This window comes from Myxocyprinus asiaticus, chromosome 13 (genome assembly GCF_019703515.2).
Source record: "Myxocyprinus asiaticus isolate MX2 ecotype Aquarium Trade chromosome 13, UBuf_Myxa_2, whole genome shotgun sequence".
NCBI lineage: Eukaryota > Metazoa > Chordata > Actinopteri > Cypriniformes > Catostomidae > Myxocyprinus > Myxocyprinus asiaticus.
The window spans coordinates 40,997,964-41,022,215 of NC_059356.1; the positions used below are offsets into that span (position 1 = coordinate 40,997,964).

General features: G+C 38.2%; 2 protein-coding genes across 6 annotated transcripts in view; one reads left to right on the plus strand and one right to left on the minus strand.

The window, feature by feature from the left end:
- Nucleotides 1-15,041, plus strand: LOC127450002 (chromobox protein homolog 1-like). 4 transcript variants are annotated; one of them, XM_051713679.1, is made up of 7 exons: nucleotides 1-201; nucleotides 2,683-2,740; nucleotides 3,985-4,086; nucleotides 8,320-8,476; nucleotides 8,838-9,012; nucleotides 9,264-9,358; nucleotides 13,145-15,041. In XM_051713679.1, the coding sequence occupies exons 3-7, from the start codon at nucleotides 4,038-4,040 to the stop codon at nucleotides 13,287-13,289; spliced, it is 621 nt and encodes a 206-aa protein (XP_051569639.1). In that variant the 5' UTR covers nucleotides 1-201; nucleotides 2,683-2,740; nucleotides 3,985-4,037; the 3' UTR covers nucleotides 13,290-15,041. The 4 variants fall into 4 exon arrangements, with proteins under 4 accessions (XP_051569639.1, XP_051569637.1, XP_051569636.1 ...); XM_051713677.1 differs by having other exon boundaries at nucleotides 2,715-2,740; XM_051713676.1 differs by lacking the exon at nucleotides 2,683-2,740.
- nfe2l1a (nfe2 like bZIP transcription factor 1a) overlaps nucleotides 15,024-24,252 on the minus strand; it is a 15,778-nt gene continuing 6,549 nt past the window's right edge. For both annotated transcript variants that reach the window (XM_051713667.1, XM_051713666.1), the window contains exons 3-6: nucleotides 18,646-18,849; nucleotides 17,890-17,976; nucleotides 17,625-17,768; nucleotides 15,024-17,516 (exon numbers count right to left, since the gene is read on the minus strand). In XM_051713667.1, coding sequence (XP_051569627.1) covers nucleotides 16,218-17,516; nucleotides 17,625-17,768; nucleotides 17,890-17,976; nucleotides 18,646-18,849 — 1,734 coding nt within the window. In that variant the 3' untranslated portion in view covers nucleotides 15,024-16,217. The remainder of the gene's footprint in view (nucleotides 17,517-17,624; nucleotides 17,769-17,889; nucleotides 17,977-18,645; nucleotides 18,850-24,252) is intronic.

The following is a 24,252-nucleotide window of genomic DNA, read 5'->3' on the forward strand; positions in this document are numbered from 1 at the left end:
CGTACAGTCGGAATTGGCGGGTTGCTCGGGCTCTCGCATAGCTTATCTTTTGTCTGACCAGCCGAGGGTACTTCGGGCGGAAAAATAATAGTAAACTCTTTCTCTAGTCAACAGATTTCAAGCGTTAGGCGATACAGCCGAACTAGCCGCATTTTAGCACCTAAACTGGTGTTATTCCGTCTCTGACTCACTATTTCACAGGTAAGTGGCGCTGAGACACAACTCTAGTATTGATAGTGTTTGCATTAAGGAATGTGCTCTTTTGATGCACTGCAGTGATTGTTATGATTATATGTTTGAAACGAACAGGCAAATACTTGGAGTTAGGTTTGCCACCCGTCCCGTAAAATACGGGATCGTTCCATATTTAAAGATAAAATTATTTGTCCCGTATTTAAGCTGGTCAGATGGCGTCACGGTGAAATCGTTACAGATATGGTGGGTAAAGGACCATCCAAAAAGTCCACAAATGGTGGTAAAACTGTGGAGTTTTTTTCCTACATAAATGTTCAGTAAGATCAAACAATGTATGAATGCAATCACTGAGTCATAAAGACAAGTACAGGTGAAGGAAGAAAAAAACAACAACGTATAAACCAACCAGAATGTATACATAAGATAAAGGAGACAAATAATCAAAAAGACAAAATAAATATATTTTTAACATTTTTTTTAATTTATTTTTTTTAATTTTTTTTACAAGTCAGGGGTTAGGACAGTTCTAATTTCAGCATATAAGAAAGAGTATATCATTTTTATTAATAACGCATATTAACTCTAAACGCATTGCTAAAACTGTGGAGGATGTGGTTAGGGGCCGTGATTCCAGAAACCCCTTCCTCGTGCACACCGTTAAGTAACGGGCACTAATGTTTTCCTTACTTTTTTCTGATTTGCTTTACAGTTGCATTGAAGTTGCAACGTTTCATCGTTGTGATTTTCGCGTTATTTAAGCATCCCTTTAGAAAATGAGCGTCGAAAAACATTCTGGTGAATCATCTGCGCATGCGCACCGAGAAGTTAAATCGAATATTCGCTGCCCGTGTATGACGTCCCTTTTCATTCTTATGTAATGAGTGCAATTAAGTAATTGTTAATGAATATTAACAATTAATTGTGCTTCAAATTAAATAACACAAGGTATTTGGATTGTGTCAAAAAAAAAAAATTTACTCAGAGGTCCTTGGAGGACAAAAATGTCAGCGTCAAAAAAAAAATTTTCATACACTAAATGCTAAGGTTTTTTTTTTTTTTTTTTTTAATCATCACGGTCTGGCATATGTCAGTGATAAGCAACAACATTGATTGTGATGCATTATTATTTTTTGTGCAGTGCTAGATAAAAAAATGCACTCAGAACCTTAGAGGACAAAAATGTCCGCTTCAAAAAACTGCCATAAAAATATTATATATTCATATCATTTTCCACTTTCACTGACTGGGCTGAGGGATCGGTGAATATTCTTGCTTTAGTGATTTTGCAGTAAAAATTAAATAAGTTTTTTCGTTTTTGAAATACATTTAAATAAAATACATTTCTAAATTCAAACTGCAGTCCAAACGAAAAAGCAATTAAAATAATGAAGTGATAAAAGAATTATATATATGTTATTATATTATGTATATATATACACACACACACCTTTCCATTTACCATCAGGCAATTGTCCGTCTAAACATGCAGGCGGAAAATTACTTACACAAATGAAGGCATAAAAACAATTATAAATGTCAAAATTATAATTATAATGATGATAATAATCACTGAAATATAAATTATAGTTCGAGGTGAATGTGTTTTTGTATTATTTTATGATTTAATCACAGATGTATAGGCTGTAGAGTTTGTCACAATGAACTGCTCTGTGGATATAAAATGAACTGAACTCAAAGCACCTCCTGAGCTGAGATGTCTGAAGTCATTTGTAGCACTCATAGATGATACTGTTCTTGCAAAAAATAAAATAAAATCGGAAGACAGAAACAAAGAAAGATTGAGAACCTTTTAGATGCATGTGTTCCACGAGACTGCACGCCTCCATACAAACAGCGTGTCATACATGCGCATAGACGGCTTTTTTGTCATCTGTTCTTAATAATATAATAAAGTGTGTTTCTTCAATTATTTGTAATATTTGATAATAATAGCCTAATAATAATAATAATAATATTAGTAGTAGTAATTTAATACATGGGAAAACGACCCAACTATCGTCTTGACACGGTCAAAGGCATCAGCTATTGGCGATCACTCTGACCATCGTCGATCCCCGAGATCATTGTCTGTCGGCACAACCCTAATGTGCATTTCTCTCTATAAATTCACAAAAGGTTCAGACAGTGTCCTTGCTGGTTTTTCCAACACATTCAGGATCATTACAGCTTTTGCCGGTGTCGCTGCGGCTCGCTTTGTGTGTGCGCTTTTAAAATGTATATTTTAAAGGCTCATTATTATGGTTTAGTATTTCTCTGTAATGTAGAACAGTGTTAGCAATGTTACTTATAACATTCTTTCTAAGCCCTGGAACTCAAACCATTTTCTGATGCCCCCCCCCAAAAAAATATATTCAAGTAATTAAATTAATATCATAAACGTGCGACTAGTTGACTAATGGCTTAAATTAACTCCTACTAGTCGACTAGGAAAATCTTTGGTCGGAGGCAGCCCTGTTTATTTGTTAGGCATCTGTTGTGTTTTTATGCCCTTTTTTTAGGTGAAACTTCTCGGTGCTCCAACCTGGTGAGTGTTTGCTTGTTGCCCCAGTAAGACCATAAAACAAATGCAAATTGTTTTTTTGTTAAAGTGTACAAAATGTATATGTATTACCTGGAATGTAAAAAAAAAAAAAAAAACATTAAGGTGGGAAATAATTCATACTTTGGGTTTGTTGTTGCAGATCTGACATTTTTTGCCAACTTAATCAAGAACGTCAAACCAATTATTTATTTTTTCATTATTTTCAGTTCACATTGAAAACATGACACCCTTTCAATTATGTGTGGGTTTTTTGTGTGTGTGTGTGTGTGTGTGTGTGTGTGTGTGTGTGTGTGTGTGTGTGTGTGTGTGTGTATATATATATATAATACATTTATTATTATTATTATTATTATTTTATTTTTATATATATATAAAATACATTTATCTCCTTTCCCTGTCATTGAAAACTTGTCACTCTTTGTAATAACTATTACTGTTGGGAATAATGACAACGAGTCAAATATTTAAAGTGGTTGTGGTTAATTTGGACCGTTCTTTTATAGTGAAGTTTGTTCTTTTATGTCATAAAAAATTAAGCTTTCGCAAAGCAATTTCTCCTTTTTATTATATTGCTGATTCCAATTCTATAATACAAAAATGCCAAGTGTCTGATAGTTTAATGCAATATTTATATTTTTAATAAGCTTACCTGCCATTAATCTGCATGGATGCCTGGAGCAAATAAAAGGGAGCCTTGCACCATTAAATGCTGTATTTGTTTGAGCCACCAAACTGTTATCCACAGTGCTGTTTAATACTCCAGCCAGGTCTCCTAAGTAACCAAATTGGCCCGGTTGCTAGGCAGGGTAGAGTCACATGGGGTAACCTCCTCGTGGTCGCAATTAGTGGTTCTCGCTCTCAATAGGGCGCGTGGTAAGTTGTTTGTGGATCGCGGGGAGTAGCACAAGCCTCCACATGCGGAGTCTCCGCGGTGTAATGCACAACGAGCCATGTGATAAGATGCGCAGACTTACAGTCTCAGAAGCGGAGGGAACTGAGACTTGTCTTCTGCCACCCAGATTGAGGTGAGTAACCGTGCCACCACGAGGACCTACTAAGTAGTGGGAATTGGGCATTCCAAATTGGGAGAAAAGGGGATAAAAAATCAAATAAATATTACTACCTCTGCCATTGTATTTCCTTCATTGTGTTTTTCTTTTCCATTATTACCTGATTAATGAACCCCTTCCCTCATGCCCTCTAATCCTCACTCTCACTCTGTTCAGCACTGTTGACGTTGACAAGGAACCGGAAGGTTCCGCAGAACCCCCTGACCAGTATGAGCCAACCAACAGAGACAGCTAGTGATGCTCCCAGTGTCACCGCAGGTGTCTCACAACTTTCTCCTTCGCTCCTGTTCTGTACTGTCTCTCTTTGAAATGTGTGCGGTGGAGGGTTTTCCTTTATCTCTTCAAAGGTTCAGATCACCCTAACGTTTTGCTGTCTTATTACCAGACCTTGAAATTGTAGCTATTGAATTACAGTTTGTTGAAAAACAATTTCTGTTTTTATAATGTGTTTCATCTGCCATGTGATCAGTTGTCTGTCAGCATGGGTTGGTGACTTAATAGAAGTGGTTCTGCTGTTAATTTAAAAAAGTATATGATTTGGTTCTGCTCTTATGCAAAAAAGACTGAATGAAAGGCCAAATTGTGAATACAGAAATCTGTTCAACTGATGTGCTCAGTAGTAGTGATCGACCGATATGGGTTTTTTTAATGGCCAATGCCGATATCCAGAGAGCAGGGTGGCCGATAGGCTGATACAATGCAAATATATCACACAATTTCATATAGTAAATAACACAAACATAAAATAGGTAAAAAATGAATTAAGTATTGTTTAGCACTATATTTACTCAGTTTCACACTAAACTTTGTAAAAAGAATCTTAATAATGTTGTATTTTAAATGGTAGATGGCAGTTTCTTCTGATTTCTGTTTAGTCATAAAATTGTTGTAATTTATTTGCACATGAAGAAATTGTTCATATATTGGGAAGAAGGAAATTACAGTACACACAGTCGTCCAGCAACCATGGATGGCATGTCCACGTTAGCAATCGCATTTTCTCAAAGAAATAATGAATCAAACCAATTGTACATACAGTGCATATAAGACATTTACTTGCAGCACACGTGAAGCACTTTTACTTAGAAGTTGATCTCACGTGCTCTCATGCGGGTCCTGCGTGAACATCAATCTCCTGACAGTTTAAACAGCCTGGATCGCCTGCTTAGATCGTCACAGGCTGACCGTCATGATTTGTGAATCTGAGAAACTTTTGATCCTGATCCTGAAGTTTTTGATTCTGGCTGATGGAACACATGCTTCAGAGGAAGATATTAGATGAGCACGTGATGGGAAGAAATGAATTATATTCATGAATTACATCTGTTTAAATGAGATATTTGCAGATGGTATATAATAGAAGTCTTATTGATATTTGCCTTTTATCATTAGAAAAGAAAGTTAAGTTACAGGGAACTGTTGAGGAGAGACTGTTAGAATATGTGCTCAGAGGAATATTTATGAGCGCGCCACAGGATACTGGATCTGCTCAAGTTTTGGGAGGTTGGTTGTGACGACGAGGAGGAGGGTGGGGCCGGGCCATGACTACACATGCCCGGCCCCCAATCGGGCTAATTGGCCGAGGAGAGGGATAAGTGCAACGTGATGCGGCAGTTCTAGAGAGAGCCACACGCAGCTGCCGTGTGTGCGTTTGTGTTCTGTGTCTTTTTGTTTCATTTAATATTCTTTTGACCGTTCAGTCGGTTCCCGCCTCCTCTCCCAATTTTAACCGTGTTACATTGATGCCGAAGCCCTGGAAGGAGGAGGGGTGCGCTGTCGTGGAGTCCTCGCCACTGCCATCTGCCCAAAGGAGCAGCTGTGGCTGTCCGCTGGGGGACGGTGGAGCCGCTGCCGGCCACCTGGATGCAGAGGAATGGCCAATCCATCCGCGAGGGTAGGAGGGGCTCGCTGCCGGCCGCCTGGAGCGGTGGAGCCGCTGCCAGGGGCGGAGGGGCGTTCCATCTGCCATGGGTCGGAGGACTTGCTCCGGTCCGCCCGGGGAGGAGTGGCTGTCATCCGCCAGAGGGTGGAGGAGTGATCGTGGACCAGGTGACGGCGTGTCTGGGAACCAGCGAGCAAGATTTTTTTTTTTTCTCTCTCCTCTCTACGCACACCCAGCCCCCAATCGGGCTAATCAGCTGAGGAGAGGTATACGTGCAGCAGGATGCGGCAGTTTGAGAGAGAGAGAGAGAGCCACACACAGCTGCCGTGTTTATGTTGTGTCTTTTTGTTTAATTAAATATAATTCTGACCATTCATCCGGTTCCCGCCGCCGCCTCTCCCATTTTTAACCTTGTTACATTGGTTTATTACATCTGTTTAAACGAGATATTTGCAGATGGTATATGATATTTGTTTTATTGATATTTGCCTTTTTGCCATTAGACAAGACAGTTAAAAGTTACAAGTTCAACTGTTGAGGAGAGAGAGGGAGAATGAAACAGGCGAGCACTTTAACATGCCTGTCGCGGCTCTGATGTGCAGACTGTTTAAATGAGACTGTGTTGCACACTGGTCAATTATTGTAGTTGTCATTTACATGTCTCAGTCACTTCACATGCAAGCAGGCGATTCTCAGCCCCCTCAAGAAACAAATCGTCCAAAGGGGAAATTTATCAGCCGATGCCGGTAATTACAAAATTCTGAATATCGGCTGATTTATCGGCCTTGGTGATATATCGATCGACCACTACTCAGTAATAGGCTACATCGTGCATTGTTGTTGTAGACTAGTTTACATTTGTTCAAGGGTTGTTAAAGGATTTTAAGGTTGATTTCTAAAGAGTACAGTGGCTGAAATGTAATGGTATCAAATATTTGTAATTTAACAATGCATAACATTTCTTGGATTTATTGAGCCTTTTTTGTACTACTAGACCTTAAAGGGATAGTTCACCCAAAAATGAAAATTATCTAATTTACTCACCCTCATGCCATCCCAGATGTGTATGACTTTCTTTCTTCTGCAGAAAACAAATTAAGATTATTTTTGAAGAATATTTCAGCTCTGTAGGTCCATAAAATGCAAATAAATGGTGATAAAAACTTTGAAGCTCAAAAAAGCACAAAGGCAGCATAAATGTAATTCATAAGACTAGTGGTTTAATCCATGTCTTATGAAACAATCTAATTGGTTTTGGGTGAGAACAGACCAAATTGTAACCCCTTTCTCACTATAAATCTTGCCATTGCAGTCTCTAGGCATGATCATGATTTTAAGCTTCATTATATGTTTTAGTACTTGACACATGCATGGAGCGCTAGGAAGTGAAATCGAGGTTGATATCATGATCACCATGGAGACTTTATGTCATGATTTACAGTGAAAAGGAGTTATATTTTGGTCCGTTTTCATCCAAAATTAATTGGATTGCTTCTGAAGATATGGATTTAACCACTGGAGTCTTATGGGTTACTTTTATGCTTAAATTCTTTTGTGAACATTTGTGTTCTGGATAAGGAAGTCATACACATCTGGGATGCCGTTAGGGTGAGTTAACGATAAATTAATTTACATTTTGGGTGAACAATTCTTTCAACTGGTCGATCACTAATCTAGGGAGCTTAAGTTTTGTGTTGCTGGGTTGTGATGGTTCTAGTCCAAACTGGTATCTGCTTAGCTTGGAATGCGATCATGCTGACTCTTTAGGAATTATTGTTTGAACAGCTTGTGTCTGTCCTGCAGATGTTATGGTATTTCTAGTAAGCAGTTTGATCCTGAGGCTTGATAGCTGGATACATTTTTGTTTTGAGTACAGAAGCAGATTGAATTACATCAATATACATGGTTTAATATGTGATAAAACAAGTTTAAAGTTCACCACTATTTACCCTTTTAACGTACTAAACTCATTGACTTTCTTCTGTGGAACACCAAAGGAGATTTTAAGCAGAATGTTAGCAATAGCCACCAATTACTTTCATTGCATCTCTTTTTTCCATACAATAAAAACAAATGACTGAGGTTAACATTCTGTCTATCATCTCCTTGTGTGCTTCACAGACAAATTTTAATCATATGAGTTTGGTACAACATGAGGGTGAGTAAATGTTGGTAAATTTTTAATTTGTGGAAGAATTAACCCTTTAAGTGTTGGACAAGAACTTGATGCCCTTTCATTTAACTTTCTTGGCGGCAGTTCTGAAGATGCTTCAAAAGCAAGAATCATCATTTAAAACAGTGATTTTGTGGTTGCAAAATTTGACGCACTGCTCTTTACAGCAAAAAAACATGTGGAAATGTATCATCTCTTGGCAGACAGACTCTGGCCCACCCTCACTCTTTTTCAAATAAACTCTGAACAATAATTTTTCCTTTTTACATGTGGCCTCCTGCTAGAGAGGAATCACTTTTTGTGTTTTGTCTTCCCAGCCCCACAGTTTTTATTTTAATTTGCTTAATTTTTTCACCTGTTTGAATATTGAAGGATATGTTTTTTGTTTTGTTTTTCTCATCTCATCTCATTCCTGCCCTTCTCTCTCCCCCCACAGACGACAAGCTGGCGGTCACCACAGGAAAGAAGCAGAACAAGAAGGTGGAGGAGGTTGTGGAGGAAGAGGAGGAAGAATATGTGGTGGAGAAGGTTCTGGACAGACGGGTGGTGAAGGGCAGAGTGGAGTACCTTCTCAGATGGAAGGGCTTCACTGAGTAAGTAATTAATACTAATAAAGAGGGGTGGGTGGTGTGACCAGAATCTTGCATCATGATATGAGTAATTTTTATATTCACTGTAGCAGCATATACAGTTTGTCAAATAGTTGTTATTGCTTATATACAGCTCGGGAATAAATTAAGAGACCCCTGCAAAATTATCAGTTTCCAGACATGTATGTATAATTAAAAATATATACAAAACATATTTTGTGTTGTTGCATGGTATATACAGGCATCCTGTCCAGCCCCACTTATAAATATCTACTTAGGTTGGGTGCAGTCCTCTCCAGAGAAAAAATGCTGATCATATCAGTTTAGTCATGTAATTGTGAATACTGTATGTGCCTTTCCTCAGTAATGACAACACATGGGAACCAGAGGACAACCTGGACTGCCCTGATCTCATAGCTGAATATCTGCAGTCGCATAAGACACCAACTGATGACAAGAAGGATTCTAGTGGAAAAAGGAAAGGGGAGTCTGACACAGATGGCACAGAAGAAGTTCGGTCCAAGAAGAGGAAAGATGAGGTTAGATTTAAGATCATTCCCTTAGATTTAGTGAGCATAAATTAGAATCACAGTGAGGATTTTAGGTTGAAGTTGCTGTCGTGATATGCATAAAATAATGTATTTCCGATTGGGGGGGGCGGGGGGTATAAGCATTTTAGATTTCTGAAACCATACTTTTGGTAAGTCTTTGTACTTGCGTGCAATAAGTAATAAATTGTGCTGTGTCTGTAAGTAATAAATAACTTGCATCCTTTCTTAATATTTTGCAGCAAGACAAGCCAAGGGGCTTTGCACGAGGGTTAGAACCAGAACGCATCATTGGAGCCACAGACTCCAGCGGCGAGCTTATGTTTCTAATGAAATGGTATGTAAAACAACATAGTTGTGTGTTCAGTCCAGACTCTGAAACTACCCAAACATCTCTAAAGGCTATATGCGGACAGTCAGTCCTAAAGATTGGATTTAAAAAAAAAACGAATTGGAATTGTGTGCAATGTGAACAAAGCCAGTTTTATAACAATGTCTATCACTTATCTTTCCTGTAACTCAATCTCATGGTTATAGGCTTGATTCACAGGGAATTGACACACTAAGAAAAGAGAAAAAAGCAACTGATAAGTCACTTTGGATAAAAGTAAAGATGCACCGAAATGGAATGTCTGGACCAAAACTGATCAACGATAATTCACAGTTGATTGTGGCCGACAAGATAACCGGTCATTTAACTTTTTGCCTTTAACCCTTCAAACTGGAATTGCTAGCTAATTAATTAGAAGCCACATATTTGAAACAAAATAGGAGACATTTAAAAGCTTAGAATCTGGACTTCACAATCTGACAAACACTTAAGCAATGCTGTTCAAGGTTTGGAGGATGTAATGTCAATCAAAAGTGAGTCTGTATTACAGATGTGTGCAGCTGATTTGAATGAGAAATAATTGACATTACACTTGCATTTATGGCAGGGGTTCTCATTACGTCACTTGCGATTGACCGGTCGATCGCAAGAGAACCACTGGTCGATCTTGATGACCGGTCAAAAGGGAAAGAGAATAGAGAAAAGGCAAAAATAAATAACGTGCGGCCCATTATGTGTGCTTTACATGTGCATGTGCTCTGAGAACACTCTGGATAATGCGGATACACCCCAAACGGTCAAATACACATCAAAATTGCCAAAAACGTCCGTCTTGGCGAGGTATTAATGTAACAATAACAAGAAAACAAACCACTCCCTGCTCTTGGCTGGATACATTTAGTAGCCTTAAAGTATTAATGGAATAGAATCAAACAGTGAAGACCAGTAGCTAGTAGTTTTATTTTACATTTAATTTCATTTTGAATGTTTACTTGAATACTTGTAAGGCTACTGCTGTTAATTTTAAAGCTGTTAAAAAAGCTCTGTTTTCTTAATTAGATTTTAGTTTTTTTGCTGTCCTGTTGTTTTTAATTTGTTTATATTTTTCAAATTCACTACTGACTATGTATATATTGTGTATTTTAGATCTTGCTATAATAACATTAGGAAAAAGTAGATCTCATTCCATAGAAGTGTGAGAGCACCCCTGATTTATGGTAATAATTGTATGTGCCCATTTATATGAGTATTTATGGTGGGGCTGGGCGATATGGCAAAAAAAAATAAATAAAAAAAAAAAAATTCTTATTAATTTTTTTTTTATTTTTGTTTTTTTTTTACTTTTAAATGTACTCCAACATGATTTAAGTTGTATGTTCTTTATTAGAATGCAAGGCAACCTGGTTAGAGAAATCCAGGTTCTTTTCATTATAGGAAACAAAGGTGTGCAAGAAAAATGCATCAAATGCACCGCAGGGGAAGTTGTCAACAGAGTGTAAGTGTAAAATGAATTAAAATCTTATAAACCCAGATGTTCAGAAATAATAGGATAAGAAAACTGCAAAATAATTCTTAGCCAGTGTATTCTTTTTATCTAAACTAAGTCTATATAGAACGTAATCTAGAAATCAAAATCTATAAATCAAGTTTATCTAGAAAGTAGTCACTGTATATCAAACAATTTGTGTGTATATTCATAAACCCCTGCAGATAGAGACGTGCCCTCTAGCGGTTCACGCTGAGCAGCGCAGCAATGTGAAATAATTTATTATAAATCAACTCGCAATGTTTGTCAAAATGATCGGTTGCCAAATTTTGTCTATAGATGCAGTACGCTTGAAAAACGTCACAGAACATAGCAATAATTAGTGATCTATCTGAATCATCATGGTAAAAGGAGTGGTGGATGTTTGATTCTCCCATATATGGCCTCTCCATGATTTGAAATGAAGCCCCCGTAACTGTCACATAACTAACGCTTTATTATGGATAAAAAGAAAAGGAGACCGTTCATCAACATGCGCACGCCGAGGCTGGTTATGGTCTTAAGCCGCTGGTGTATACCTACATGATGGATGAAGTTGAGCTACAATCACACTATGTACAATCGTACTGGGAATATTACCGTTGGCTTTTATATCAGTCTCCATGTTGTTAACCTGTCACATTCATTTGGAGCAGCATTAAGACGAGCGCTGTGAATTCTTTTTCTCTTCTTTATTCAGCCTTTGGTGGATTTTCAACATAATACAAAGTATATACGCTTACAACGTATCTAACTATAGCGTTTGCAATGTTTTTGTTAAAAAAAACAAACAAAAAAAAAACACTAATTCGAATTAATAAAAACAAATCTGAAAAACCCCCCAGCCCTAATTTATGGTAATCCTGATGAATCGTTAACAGGAAGAGAATAGCGATTTTCAAACAGATGTAATAAAGTATTAAACCAAAATAGACAATAAATTAACAACATGTAACAAACTTTAAGGGAATAGATCACCCAAAAATGTAAAATCTCTCATTTACTCACCCTCATGCCATACGTATGACTTTCCTTCTTCTGCAGAACACAAATTAAGATTTTTAGAAGAATATTTATGCTCTGTAGGTCCATACAATGCAAGTGAATGGGTGCCAAAACTTTAAAGCTCCAAAAAGCACAAAGGCAGCATAAAAGTAATTCATACTACTCCAGTGGTTAAATCCATGTCGTCTTAAGCGATATGATAAGCGTGGGTGAGAAACAGATCAATATTAACAGATAATATTACTTTCACCAGCCCTCCTATGCATGTTCACGAGAGGCTCCATTCGAGGCTCGTGTATAGAACAGCCTCTGGCTCTGCACCCCCCTATCTACACTTACTACTTCAACTCTGTGCCCCGCAGATACTTGTGATCAGCGGGCGAGCGGCAGTTTCAAACTCTGTTCCTGGAGGGCCACAGTCCAGCAGAGTTTAGCTCCAACCTTAAACACACCTGAAGCAGCTAATCAAGGTCTTCAGGAGTGTTTGAAGATTACAAGGAGGCTTTTTGGAGCAGGGCTGGAACTAAACTCTGCAGGGTTGCGGCCCTCCAGGAACTGAGTTTGACACCCCTGTCATAGAGGCACAAAACTGCTTTCCTGGACTGTCACTTTTACCGTTCCTCACCGGTGGAACAACCTTCCAAACTCCACCCAAGCAGCTGATTCTCTAGCTACTTTCAAGAAACATCTAAAGACGCATCTCTTCCGTGAGCACTTGACCCAATCCTACTAATGCACTATCTGTCTCGTTAAAAAAACAACAACAATATATTTTATCACCTTCCTCTCTACTTGAGCTTCTGAGCAATTTGAAACTTTGTATTGCAGCACTCATATTATCGCCTCTTTAGCATGAATCGCTTTTGCTGTACTTCTCATTGTAAGTCGCTTTAGATAAAAGCGTCTGCCTGGTGAATAAACGTAAATGAAAGCTAGCTTGGCTTGACCTTTCTGTCACATACTGTGTGTGTGCACACATACTGATACTTGAGATTGTGTGACAATGTAGAGAACCCACAAGCAGTCAGAGATTCTCTGTCGTAAGTAAATAAACCATTATCGGCGAAAATATTGACTAATTCCGCTATTGGTGCGATGTAATATTTTTATTTTCCATATCGGCCACCGATATATCATGCATCCCTACATAAGTGTTTCCAAATGTATTCATGTTAATGTACTTGCCAAATGCGATTAGTTTGGTCTAATTCATTACATTATTACGTTACTTTATGGATCTCGCTTCTGCCTTTGGTCTACAGGAGAAACTCTGACGAGGCAGATCTCGTTCCAGCCAAAGAGGCCAATGTGAAGTGTCCGCAGGTGGTCATTACATTCTACGAAGAACGACTAACATGGCACTCTTACCCCTCTGAGGAAGAAGAGAAGAAAGATGATAAGAACTAGCCATTTGAGGGAGAAGGAGTGAGGAGCAGTTCTGGCTGGGGTGGTTATTTGGGATGTGGGTAATGATTAAGTTGGGCAGTTTGGAGATGGGGCAACAAAAGCCCAAAGGCTCTCTCACACTCATGCCATAAAACTTGGGACTCAAGCTATTTGTTTAGATCATGATATGCAAAAGTCGAGTCCTTTTCAGAGGGCAAGAAACAATGTTAGTCAGAGTACTGAACACCGTAACAAAAAACATGGAAAACTGTATTTTCTCTTTGCTTCTCTTTCTGTTGATGGATTATGGGAAATGGAGTAAATGCTGCAGTAGTTCGGTGGTCTGCGCTTTAGAATAAGGTGGAGAATGTAAAATGTGTCTAATACTTAATGAAATGACTCCTATGTGCAGACCCTTATATTTTATGTATATTGATAAAGAGTTGAAGTCTTTCAAAACCTTCCACTGCATTAGGGTTAGGGTTAGTCCAGGCACAGTCGCACTCAGGTGTGTGCGGATAGCAAATTTTGTCATGCACTTATTAGTGAACTGTAGCAAAAGGACAACCGAAGCAAACCCTTGGCTTAAACCTTCTCTTTTTCCTTTATATGTGAAGACTTGCTCTTCTTTAAGTTGTTAGTGTACTTTGACAATACATTTGTCAGTAAGCTTTTTTTGTCACCTTAGTTTAGTCAGCAAATTACTTTGTATGCATTCTTGTTGTTTTAGCAGTATTTCAGAATTTACATATTCAATACAAATACACAGTATTCTTAAGGTAATATCTTTTATAATTAAATTGCTTATTGATGTATATATGGAAATAACAGGATTTTCTTGCCATGTTTTTTTAGTCAGCTGAGTAAACTACATTTCCCATAATCCCATATAGAAATATTTTTTACTTCTTGTCATCAGTGTATTTTACCAGTTGCATTACTTTGTGAAGGGGAGATGTGCTCTTTAAAATCCGGCTTCACATACAGATGTTTCAGTTTTTTTTAGGCTAATCATAATCAAATTAATCGGTGATAAAATGTCAAGTTTTAGACCAGGATCTTTGCTCTTTCCCAACATACTGTATTCCCCTTCTATACTGTATTTAATCAGAGGTGCTCCAGGTGTACATGTGCACAGAACAGAATGTACTACACCTCTGTAAGGCATCTTTTTCAAATGTTTATAATTTTTCATTATATTTAACCACTAATCATTTATTGATGTCGAATGAAGAAAAGTGAATAGGTTTCAGTTTAAACTGCAGTGTCTTGCTAACATAACCATGGGGTGGGGGTTGGGGGGATCGTGGAAATTCAGTGAATTCAGGTCTTTGTAGTTGTGTAAAAGCTAAAAGGAGTGGGAACCCTGTATACCATAGATCAGGTCTCAGTAGGACAATGCAATCCATTTCCTAAACCCCCTGTAATATAACATAACGTCAAGGTTTTTTAAATGTAAGAAATATCTAGAATTTTTTTGAAGTTGATTAAAATGGTTTTTAGATTACTGGCTGAATGCAAATTATTGCAAAATATGGTATTTGTAGTGTGATTCTATTCTGCTACATATTGAAAGAGCCTGAAGTACTGTTTGTTGTATTCACTATCTGTAATGTGACTGCATTGTTATAATCTTTTCCACCTTTCTTTTCTTTTTTCCTCTTGTTTACCATTTGAAGCATGTTACTTTCTTTATTTTCACTTTTTCCAGGGGGGGGGAATGTTTATTTTGTTCATTTAAAAAAAAAAGAAATAAACACTTTTTTTTTTTTTATTATTAATTCTTTTTCAGTGCATTTCTTTACAACATTTTTTTTTATTGAATTGAAGAATTCATGCATTAGAAAATGCAGTATAATGAACATCTTTTAATTAAAACAAAAGAACAATCCCAGCTTGTCAATATAAATTCACTGCAAAATATTTAACAATGTGCATAAACAATTTAATATAAATTGTTTTTATTTTACAAAACAATGTAAATCAAGTTGCATAAACTATATTTTGTACACGTATATTTTACCATTACATTACAGTAATGTGATCTATTACAGTAGTTCTGAACCAGGGAACTGGGGCCTCAATATACTTTCAAGGGGGCAAGATGACCAGTTAAAATAATTACATTGGTAAAGGCACAAAATCAAGATTTAGGCCTACAGCATGCAAAACTAACAGTTATTGAAACCTCGGGAATCATGAAATTGTGATAAATTGTTGTAATCTATCGTCACTCCAGATTGGGGGCTTTGAAAATAATCTTGGTCAATGCTGCGCCTCGGAGTCAAAAAGGGTGAGAACCACTGATCAATTAAACGAGACAGACAAATCCATTTCTCATGTAGGTCAAAATCCTTGAAATTCAAGGGGGCTCTGTGTGTTAAGACGAGAGGCCATAGTTTTGAATCCATACTTTAAGTATTGGATATTTATTGCTGTCATGTAATGTGAGGCCAATTATAATATCCCAATTGGTGCCCTAGCTCTTACAGACTTTCTCTGAGTGCACACTTTGGCAAGGCAATGTTGCATAGATTGTCTGGTTAATGTCTGCTGTGGAGCATGCAATGTCATGTTCACATCAAGCCCATGAAAAAGGCTTCATTTCTTGTAGCCCAGTCTGAATTTCCCTCCTTTCCATGCATTTCTTTTGCATTATTTGCCTTGTCTTACAACTCTGGATCTTAAAATAACATTATTTCTGTGGAACTTTGGGTTCTTGCAAGCTGTGTTATGTGCCAACACAGGCTGTGTAGTGAATATTTATGTATGATCCCTTGGGTTAAAAACACCCTGCCTGGTGCAAATTTCCTTTGAACCGTGGAAAACCAGCAGGTAGACTTCACAGTAGAGAGCATTTCTCCTGAGCCTGTTTTCACTGGATCTTGTGATTTCATTGTCTAGCCTGCAGAACTAATGAACATTAGCTTATCACCTTTGTCCTCCCTTTCACTTTTTGTCTTTTTGTCTCTTGCCAAGTTTACGTTTGGAGTGTGAATTTGATCTGCGTTGTGAAACGAGTGTAACAGGGCTGACGCTGTCTTGCTGCAAGGTGAAGTTGCTGTCAGAGTAGAGCAGTCCCTGTTCTTCTCTTAGCCTCTCGTATACCTCTTGATACAGACTGTTTAGGCGTTGCTTAATTTCCCTGAGTGAGCACGAGATCTCAGACTTTTCCCTGAGCAGTCTGGCACGGTGGCGTCGCAGGCCATCTACGCTATGCTCTAATCCCAGTAAGATACCTAGTTTCCTTCGTCTACAGTTTTGAGCAGCCATTTTGTTTTTACCCCTGCGACGTATGTCTCTGATAAGCGTGAGCTGAGCCTCGTTGAGATGATATTTTGCTAGCAACTCATTGAACTCGTCAACAGGTAAATTTATGATACATTCGTTGGGGAATGGAATATTCAAGGCACGAGCATGTTTCTCATCCCGACTCGACATATGCTCCAGCGTATTTTCCTCAAACGGATCATCGAAGGGCTGTTTTGGAGATTTTTTCTGGCTGAAAGATTGAGGTTGGTTGTAGGTATGATCATGCCCAATGTGCTCAAGCCAGGGGAGACGATGAAACTGCCTGGCTTCCAAATAACTTCTATGACACATTTTTGTTTGTTCTGGCGTGTAGCCACCTACAGCTCCTTCCTCTTCCTTGACACTGGTGTAGCCCACAGCCCCTTCCTCGGGCATCAAACCAGGTGATGGGCTGGAAGGTGATGAGGAGCATGAAGATGATAAGGAACTAGAAGACATAGATCTACTAGTGGAAGTGGGGCTTTGGCTATAGTTAAGGGATAAACCAGAGTCAGAATCTGCTTGGTTTTGCTCCTCAAATTGGGCAAATTGTGTCTGGCTAAATCTTTCCAATGCAAAATCCATAAGGCCAATTTCATCAAGCATGGCCTCTTCCAAAAGAGAATCTAAAGGGACTGTTAGGCCTTCTTGCTCAAACAAGGTAGGTAGGTAGTTACTGTTAACTGAACTATTAGTCCCAGGGGTCAGAAGGAGATCTATGATATCAGAGTCTTCAAAAGCTACGTTTACATTAGAAGAGGTTTCCAAGTTGATGTTTTGCATGGAGTTTTCGTCCATCATGATGCTGTTTGTGCTGGGACCTTCATTGATTGTTGGCAGGGTGGCTTGGTGAAGGCTAACATCCTGATGAATAAAGTTTTCCATGGATCCAATATTCCTGTCTGACTCACTCATACTGAGGACAGAATCACTAATTGTTTCAACTGTATCCATGCCCTGTAGAGTAAAAGAAGTTAAAACCCACAGAAAAAGTCTATAGATTGCCACATAAATGAAACTTAAGATTTTAAAACACTAAAAAAAAATTGACAGGAAGATGGTTACCTGTGACTCCATGATGGCCAATACATCTTGCCACTGTTGCTCTAGGCTGAATGTGGATTCCTGTTCAGGCAACAAGGGCGAGAGTAGGGGCCTCTGGAACTGAAGTGTATGTTCCTCTACATTCTGAACATCAGGACCTGTCAGCTGAGAAAATAAAGGCATGAGGAATATTCTGAGCTTTTAAATTTCCCTTCAGGGATCCATCAACTGTCTGTCTTTTTTCTCTTTCCAGCTCTAAAGGATGATATGTCCTGTAGGTTTTTACCTCTGGATCCTCTTCTGAGACGTTAACATCGATGAAACGCAAGCACTCTTCAATGGAATGAGAAGTGTCCTCCCTTATGCCAGACAACTGAAAGAGGAGCAAGTGAGCTTTAGGAAAAGCTTTAATGAATCTCAAATCACTGTTATCTGTCAAGGTTAGATGAAGGCGCCAATGTTGCACTGCACTGGAATGTGGAAAGTCTTCATCAAGGTTAGCAGCAAACAGACAGCTTTCATATGTATGACTACAATTAAGCAGTCTTCGCAAGTCCGCAGCGAAGCATTCAGTGCTAAATTCTACATTATGCACCTTTTATGTGGATTCAAAAGGTATTTTTCATCCAATTCATGGCTTCACAAATTCAGTACTCTGTAACAGTAGGTCAGTGTTCACAATTGTAAGTAAATATAATTAGATATAGTTTGCTAATCTTATTAGATTGCAATGTTTCTGCCAAAGACCTTCTGAAGAATTCCAAAGGTAAGTTACTATGTAATAAAGATTTGTAAGGTACGACATTGTCTGGGATTTTTTTCTCCTTTTTTCACCCATTGTGTTGAATGTGTCCTACACACTTGCCTACAACCATCCATGTGTCCATGAGGTGTTTAAGTAAATATATTCAAAGGGATTCTGCTGGAAATTACTCTTCAATTCTTTCACATTACGTTATATTAAATATTGTTTTATATTATAGGGTAAATTGATTTTTAAGAAAAACTGTAGGTATATTCACTTGAAACGAAGCCGTCATACCTGTACATCCTCTCCAAACATTTGGCTGCTAAATGGATTTGTATTTCTCCAGCCATCCACCATAAACTCATCTTCCTCCTCCTCCTTCTCCTCCTCATCATCATCAAACAAGGTGAGAGGTTGGATTCCTACATTTTCCAACTGGTCCTGGTGGATGTTTTGCTGAGGTCCCTGTTCCCACAATAAAGTCATACCATCTCCCTCCTGCAAATTCAAAATTAAGGAGTAAGTGTAGTCTCTCTCACTTTCAGGCAGCAAGAAGGAAGTACAGAAATGTTCCTAAATGGACAGGAATGTTTGGGGTAGTGGTCATATCAGCTTTGGAATGCAATTGAAGGTTTTGCAAATAAACTAGCCCTTAGGTGAGTCAGGATGGTCCATCTTAATGATGCAATGCTGGTGACTTGATTTCTTTTATTTATCTCCAATGAGAAGTCGATAGGCAAAAAAAAAAAAAAAAAAAAAAACAAACAAACGGCATCAAATACTCAACAATGCATAAATATTACAGATACAAGAGAATGGTGGCTTCCAAATGTCTAGCTCTCATGATGTATTTGAGGACCTGAGAGTAAACATTATTAATATTTATATAATATTCAAACATGTACATACTGTATATAAGCCTACATAATATGTAATATAAGTGGCGTATATAAGGGGTGAGGGTAAAAGTGTGGCATGACACATCTTACAGAGAAATATTTTTGCTTGGTTTGATAATTATACGTAAATCATTACCACAAACTGAGCTTTACACTTTTACTGGATGCTTTATATCCAGTCATAAAATTATGTACTATGAAGTTATAATCTAGTAGCTATCACTGGCTCTTGACTTAAACTCCCCCACCTCAATTCAATTAATTAATTACTGTCACTCTATTTTTATCAAGTTATTATTACTTTTCAATATGGGTCACACACATTTGCAGACACTTCAAACAATCAGTTTTTGACTATAAATAGACCTAACCTTTCCTTGGTCTGGACAGGGATTAATGAAGCTGATCGGTGTCTGTGCTGTTATTGGTAGTCCCCTTAGCCTCCAGAGATGTTTGTGGTCCATTTGGCAAGTAGACTAAAACATTTTAAGTATTAGGGGAATAACAAATCAAGTCCCCCTGAGTTGCGGTTAAGGGTGTGCAGCTTATTCATAGAAATGGGATTCAAAACACCTTCAACAGCACCACATTTCACCTCCAAACATATGCTCATTCAGAGAGGGGGCTAGACAAGGTCAATGTGTCTATTTACATTTTAAACTTAAGGTATGTGGAGCACTAAAAGATATCTTCATGTACTGTTTGTTGGAGGAATGGTCCTGTACAACCGATCAGTATCCAGTAAACAGGCGTTGCGAAAGCAAATGTACATGTCTCCTCAGATTACAAAACAAGCCGGACTGGTGCTGTGGACGCCAAGCTCCAAGCAAGCACATGCTTAGGCACATTTAACTGCAGTCAGATGTCTAGTTTGGGGTCACACCTAGCCTGCCTGGTCAAGTACAGCTGCCATTGTTTGAATAAATTGATACAGGGAGGGGGATTTTTGATATGTCTCTGGTTCCTGCCCCTCTCATCAATTTTGCTTATCTTCCTAGTTGTATAGCAGTCAGCAAAAATAAAATAATGTTTAGGTACAAAAATAGGATCTGTTCATAATGTTTAAGCCAAACATGAAGCTTAAGCAGTTCTCTTTAGATTCTGCAGTGGAGAAACAACATGCATTATGTTTCTCTTGTTATTTTGATTCATATTTGTGATTTGTGGAATGAATTGCCAATTTCACTGATTCAAAATAATCAAACTGATCAAAAGATTTGACTCAAATGATTTGTTTGCGAAATAGACATCACTAGCTGCATACAGTTTACATTTGCAGTTGTGTATTTTGTTATTATTGTTTTGCAATGCGTAGTCACAAAGGTAATTAAATTGTCTGGAGAAATTAATCAGAGTAGAGGAATTAATTGTCTCTTTAAAATGTAGAGAAGTAAAAATGAAAGTAAACAGAAACATTTATCCTCAAGTAAAGTAGAAATCCTCAGAAATGTACTTAACCCTTGTGCGACCTTCGGGACATTTTTGTCTTTTTCATTTTTGTTTTTTCGATCATTTTGGTTAATGATTATTCCAACAGCATACATTTGCCAGTGGTGTGTATTTTTGAGGGGAATTTTGATATTTCAACCTCAGTTCCTATAATACATCTATAATATACTGTGTACACAAAATAGTTACACTCAGGACCTTCAGGACAAAAATGCAATATTTGATCCCAGTGCCATTAAAGTATAAAATCATGAATTCTATGAAATTATGCTTTTATTCTAGAGCCCTGGCTTCAAAATTTACATTTTTATATGTTCCACCAGATGGTGCCATTTTTCTCATGCTTAGCCTATGGAGCAAATACATGCTTTTTTCCTATTTTCTGTTTGCTGTATTATAGAGCACTGCAGGCCAATTGAATAAATGATGCAGCTAAAATTGTGTGGGTGTGTTGGTATGGATGTCAGAGTATGTGTGTATTGAGAAATTTGTGTGTGTGTGTGTGTGTGTGTGTGTGTAAAAAACAACAGTGGCATTATGTAAACAAACTGGCATTTAAAGGGTTAAAATCAGGAAATTAATGAATTAACTAGATGAGGTATGTTCAGGATGGAAACAAAAATATTCCATCACCGGATCATTTGAGAAGTTTTATATATGTACAGTATACATTGAATTGAGGTGGTTTTGCTATTAGCCTGGAGTCCTGGGCTAGACTGATCAAGTGATGTCAGTTAACTGACTGTGGTAACACATTAGAATCAGTACTTGTAGTGCTTCAATCATTTTACATTTGTAACATTTGTGTATCTGTCACACACTTTCAGCCTACTTGCATGCTTCTGTTAAACCCTGGGGAAAAAACAGTCAACAGTCTAATCCAGTAACATTGTGGACAGCCAGTGAGGAGCGGTCAAATGTGCCATAGGGCCAAATATGCAGCCTTTTGTACCACTCTAACAAACAAGATGGCCCATGGTTCAGAAATAGCCCTGTGGATCATGTGCTTGAAAACCTGTCAAATCTGATCTGGTCTGTACATGTGGGGACTTGACAAACACATGGCAACTGTTTCTAAGTAGAGGGTCCTTACTCAAGGGGAATTCAGTCAGTAGGTTCTAGATTGGGTGTGTGTTTTCTATTTGAAATTCAAAAGCACCGTTGGAGGAATTGAAAGTAAAAAAGTATCCTGGTGAAATTTCCCTAGCTGTGCCACTGAGTTTATATATAGGTGAAGAAAGCAAAAGAAAGTGATCTGATGCTTCCCACAAATGTAAAACATGTGGTTGCACAGCCAGACAGACACTCCTTCTGGATGCATATAATAGCAGTCTGTCACGGGTCATATGATAAACCACCTTACGGAAAAGGATTCGGACACCGCGATGAAACCAGGAAGTAATCATGTTTGCATAATCAGTGACAAGAGTGATTCAGAGGTTTAATTTTATCTCCTAACATTACATCTTTACCCCACTAATTGTTAGGTTTAGATTATTAACCAAAGTCTTTTTAGCAAGTCAGGTCACTCTGCGGCCATCTTTGGAACACTCCCGGGCAGCTAATTTCTATGTAAACAAGCGGCATGACAGTGCAGCTCCTATCTACTTGAATGCGGAAAGACCGAAATCTCCAAAACGGACGGTCAAGATTAAGATCAAAGTACATATTTCAAATCAGCAGTAAAATCTGACCACACTGGTATCATAAATTGTGCTTCTTTTTTTTTTCTCCCCTTTTCTCCCCAATTTAGAATGCCCAATTCCCAATGTGCTCTAAGTCCCTGTGATGACGTAGTGACTCGCCTCAATCTGGGTGGCGGAGGATGAATCTCAGTTGCCTCCACGTCTGAGATCGTCAATCCGTGCATCTTATCACATGGTTTGTTGAACACGTTACCACGGAGACCTAGCGCGTGTGGAGACACGCTATTCTCTGCAGCATCCACACACAACTCACCACGCGCCCCACCGAGAGTGAGAACCACATTACAGTGACCACGAGGAGGTTAACCCATGTGACTCTACCCTCCCTAGCAACCAGGCCAAATTGGTTGCTTAGGAGACCTGGCTGGAGTCACTCAGCACACCCTGGATTCGAACTCGTGACTCCAGGTGTGGTTGTCAGCGTCTTTACTCGCTGAGCTACCCAGGCCTCCCTAAATTGTGCTTCTTTATCTCAGATCACACTGAAAAAAAGAAAGAAAATTCCAGCTTATATAGCTAATGCGTACACCCTCCATGCAAACTCTCTTTTGGCGCCCCTCCATGGACAATACACCCGGAAAATGGAGCTAACACCTGCCCATATGCCTAACAACACTTACTGCTTTGGCCACTGGAGGCAGTTTCGCATTTCGATAAGCACAGACCGATTTTAGCTAAAGAAAACCTACTGTTTCCAATATCACTGTGAGATCAGTCTGGTTAACTATCATGCAAGCCAAATTCCTCCTCTAAGAAAACTCAGCTAGTCAAAGAGCATTGATGATTGATTAAAACTAATGGTGGGTGTGTTTTAAGCATGCAGTTCTTTATTTATTTAATTTCTTCAATGAACTAATATCATGACCCTGTGTGTGCATAGTATAAACAGACTCTGTTTGCTTCAGTTCGTTCTGGAGAAAAAGTTTGGCTTCTTCCTACTGTTTATCATGTTTGGAATGGCCAACAAAAGACATTGAGATTGGACATTATAGGACAAATACTTTTATGTAACTGTTAAGTCTATTTTTCATTTCATGTGTCCTTATCTAAATTGAGAAATCAGATCAGATTAGCAGATAGTGTTAATCTACATGTAAGATCTATGGTTTTAGGGACAGGCAGGGTTTCTATGTAAGTTTCTTGGTTTGTTTCTGCTTATTTCAAAAATACTGCTCATAGTACCGAAAGAAATTAATACTGTATGTTACATGCAAGTACACATACCAGCAATCACATGTTAGCCCTGTTAACCTAAAATCTGGGTCTCATGAACGTCTCACGATCAGTAAACACAACAACATGCAACTGTTAAATAACAAATGGAGGGGAAACCCAGCCAAGTTTAAGTTTTCCATCCACGAGTCATATCAAATGTTGGAAGTTGCTTAACACTCAGCTGTGCAGCAATACAAACAGTGCAGTGAAGACAGAGGGTGAAGACAGGGACACACACTTCTGTCCAACTCAATAACAAATCAGTAAGAATATCCAGACAAAACATTTCTGGTATTGGGCCAGTGCTGTTTGGTTGTGTGTTTTCAGAATTTAAATTGACATGTAGAATTTGGCTGATATGGTTAAGCTACAAGATTTTTACATATTTTAATAAAAAAAAAAAAAAAAAAAAAAAAATTTAAAAAAGCATTGTGGTGGATTGTCACTATTCAAGGTGTTATTTTGTACTTCTGCATTAAATTGAATCCAGCCACCTCAGTGTAATTTTGCAAGTGTCTGTCAAGTGTAATATTTCAGCTGATAACCTGAAGATCCAAAGGTAAAACACTGCCTTATTTTGTAAGAGAAGAAATGAATTGGAAATTGTAAGCCATGTGGAAATGTAACCTTAG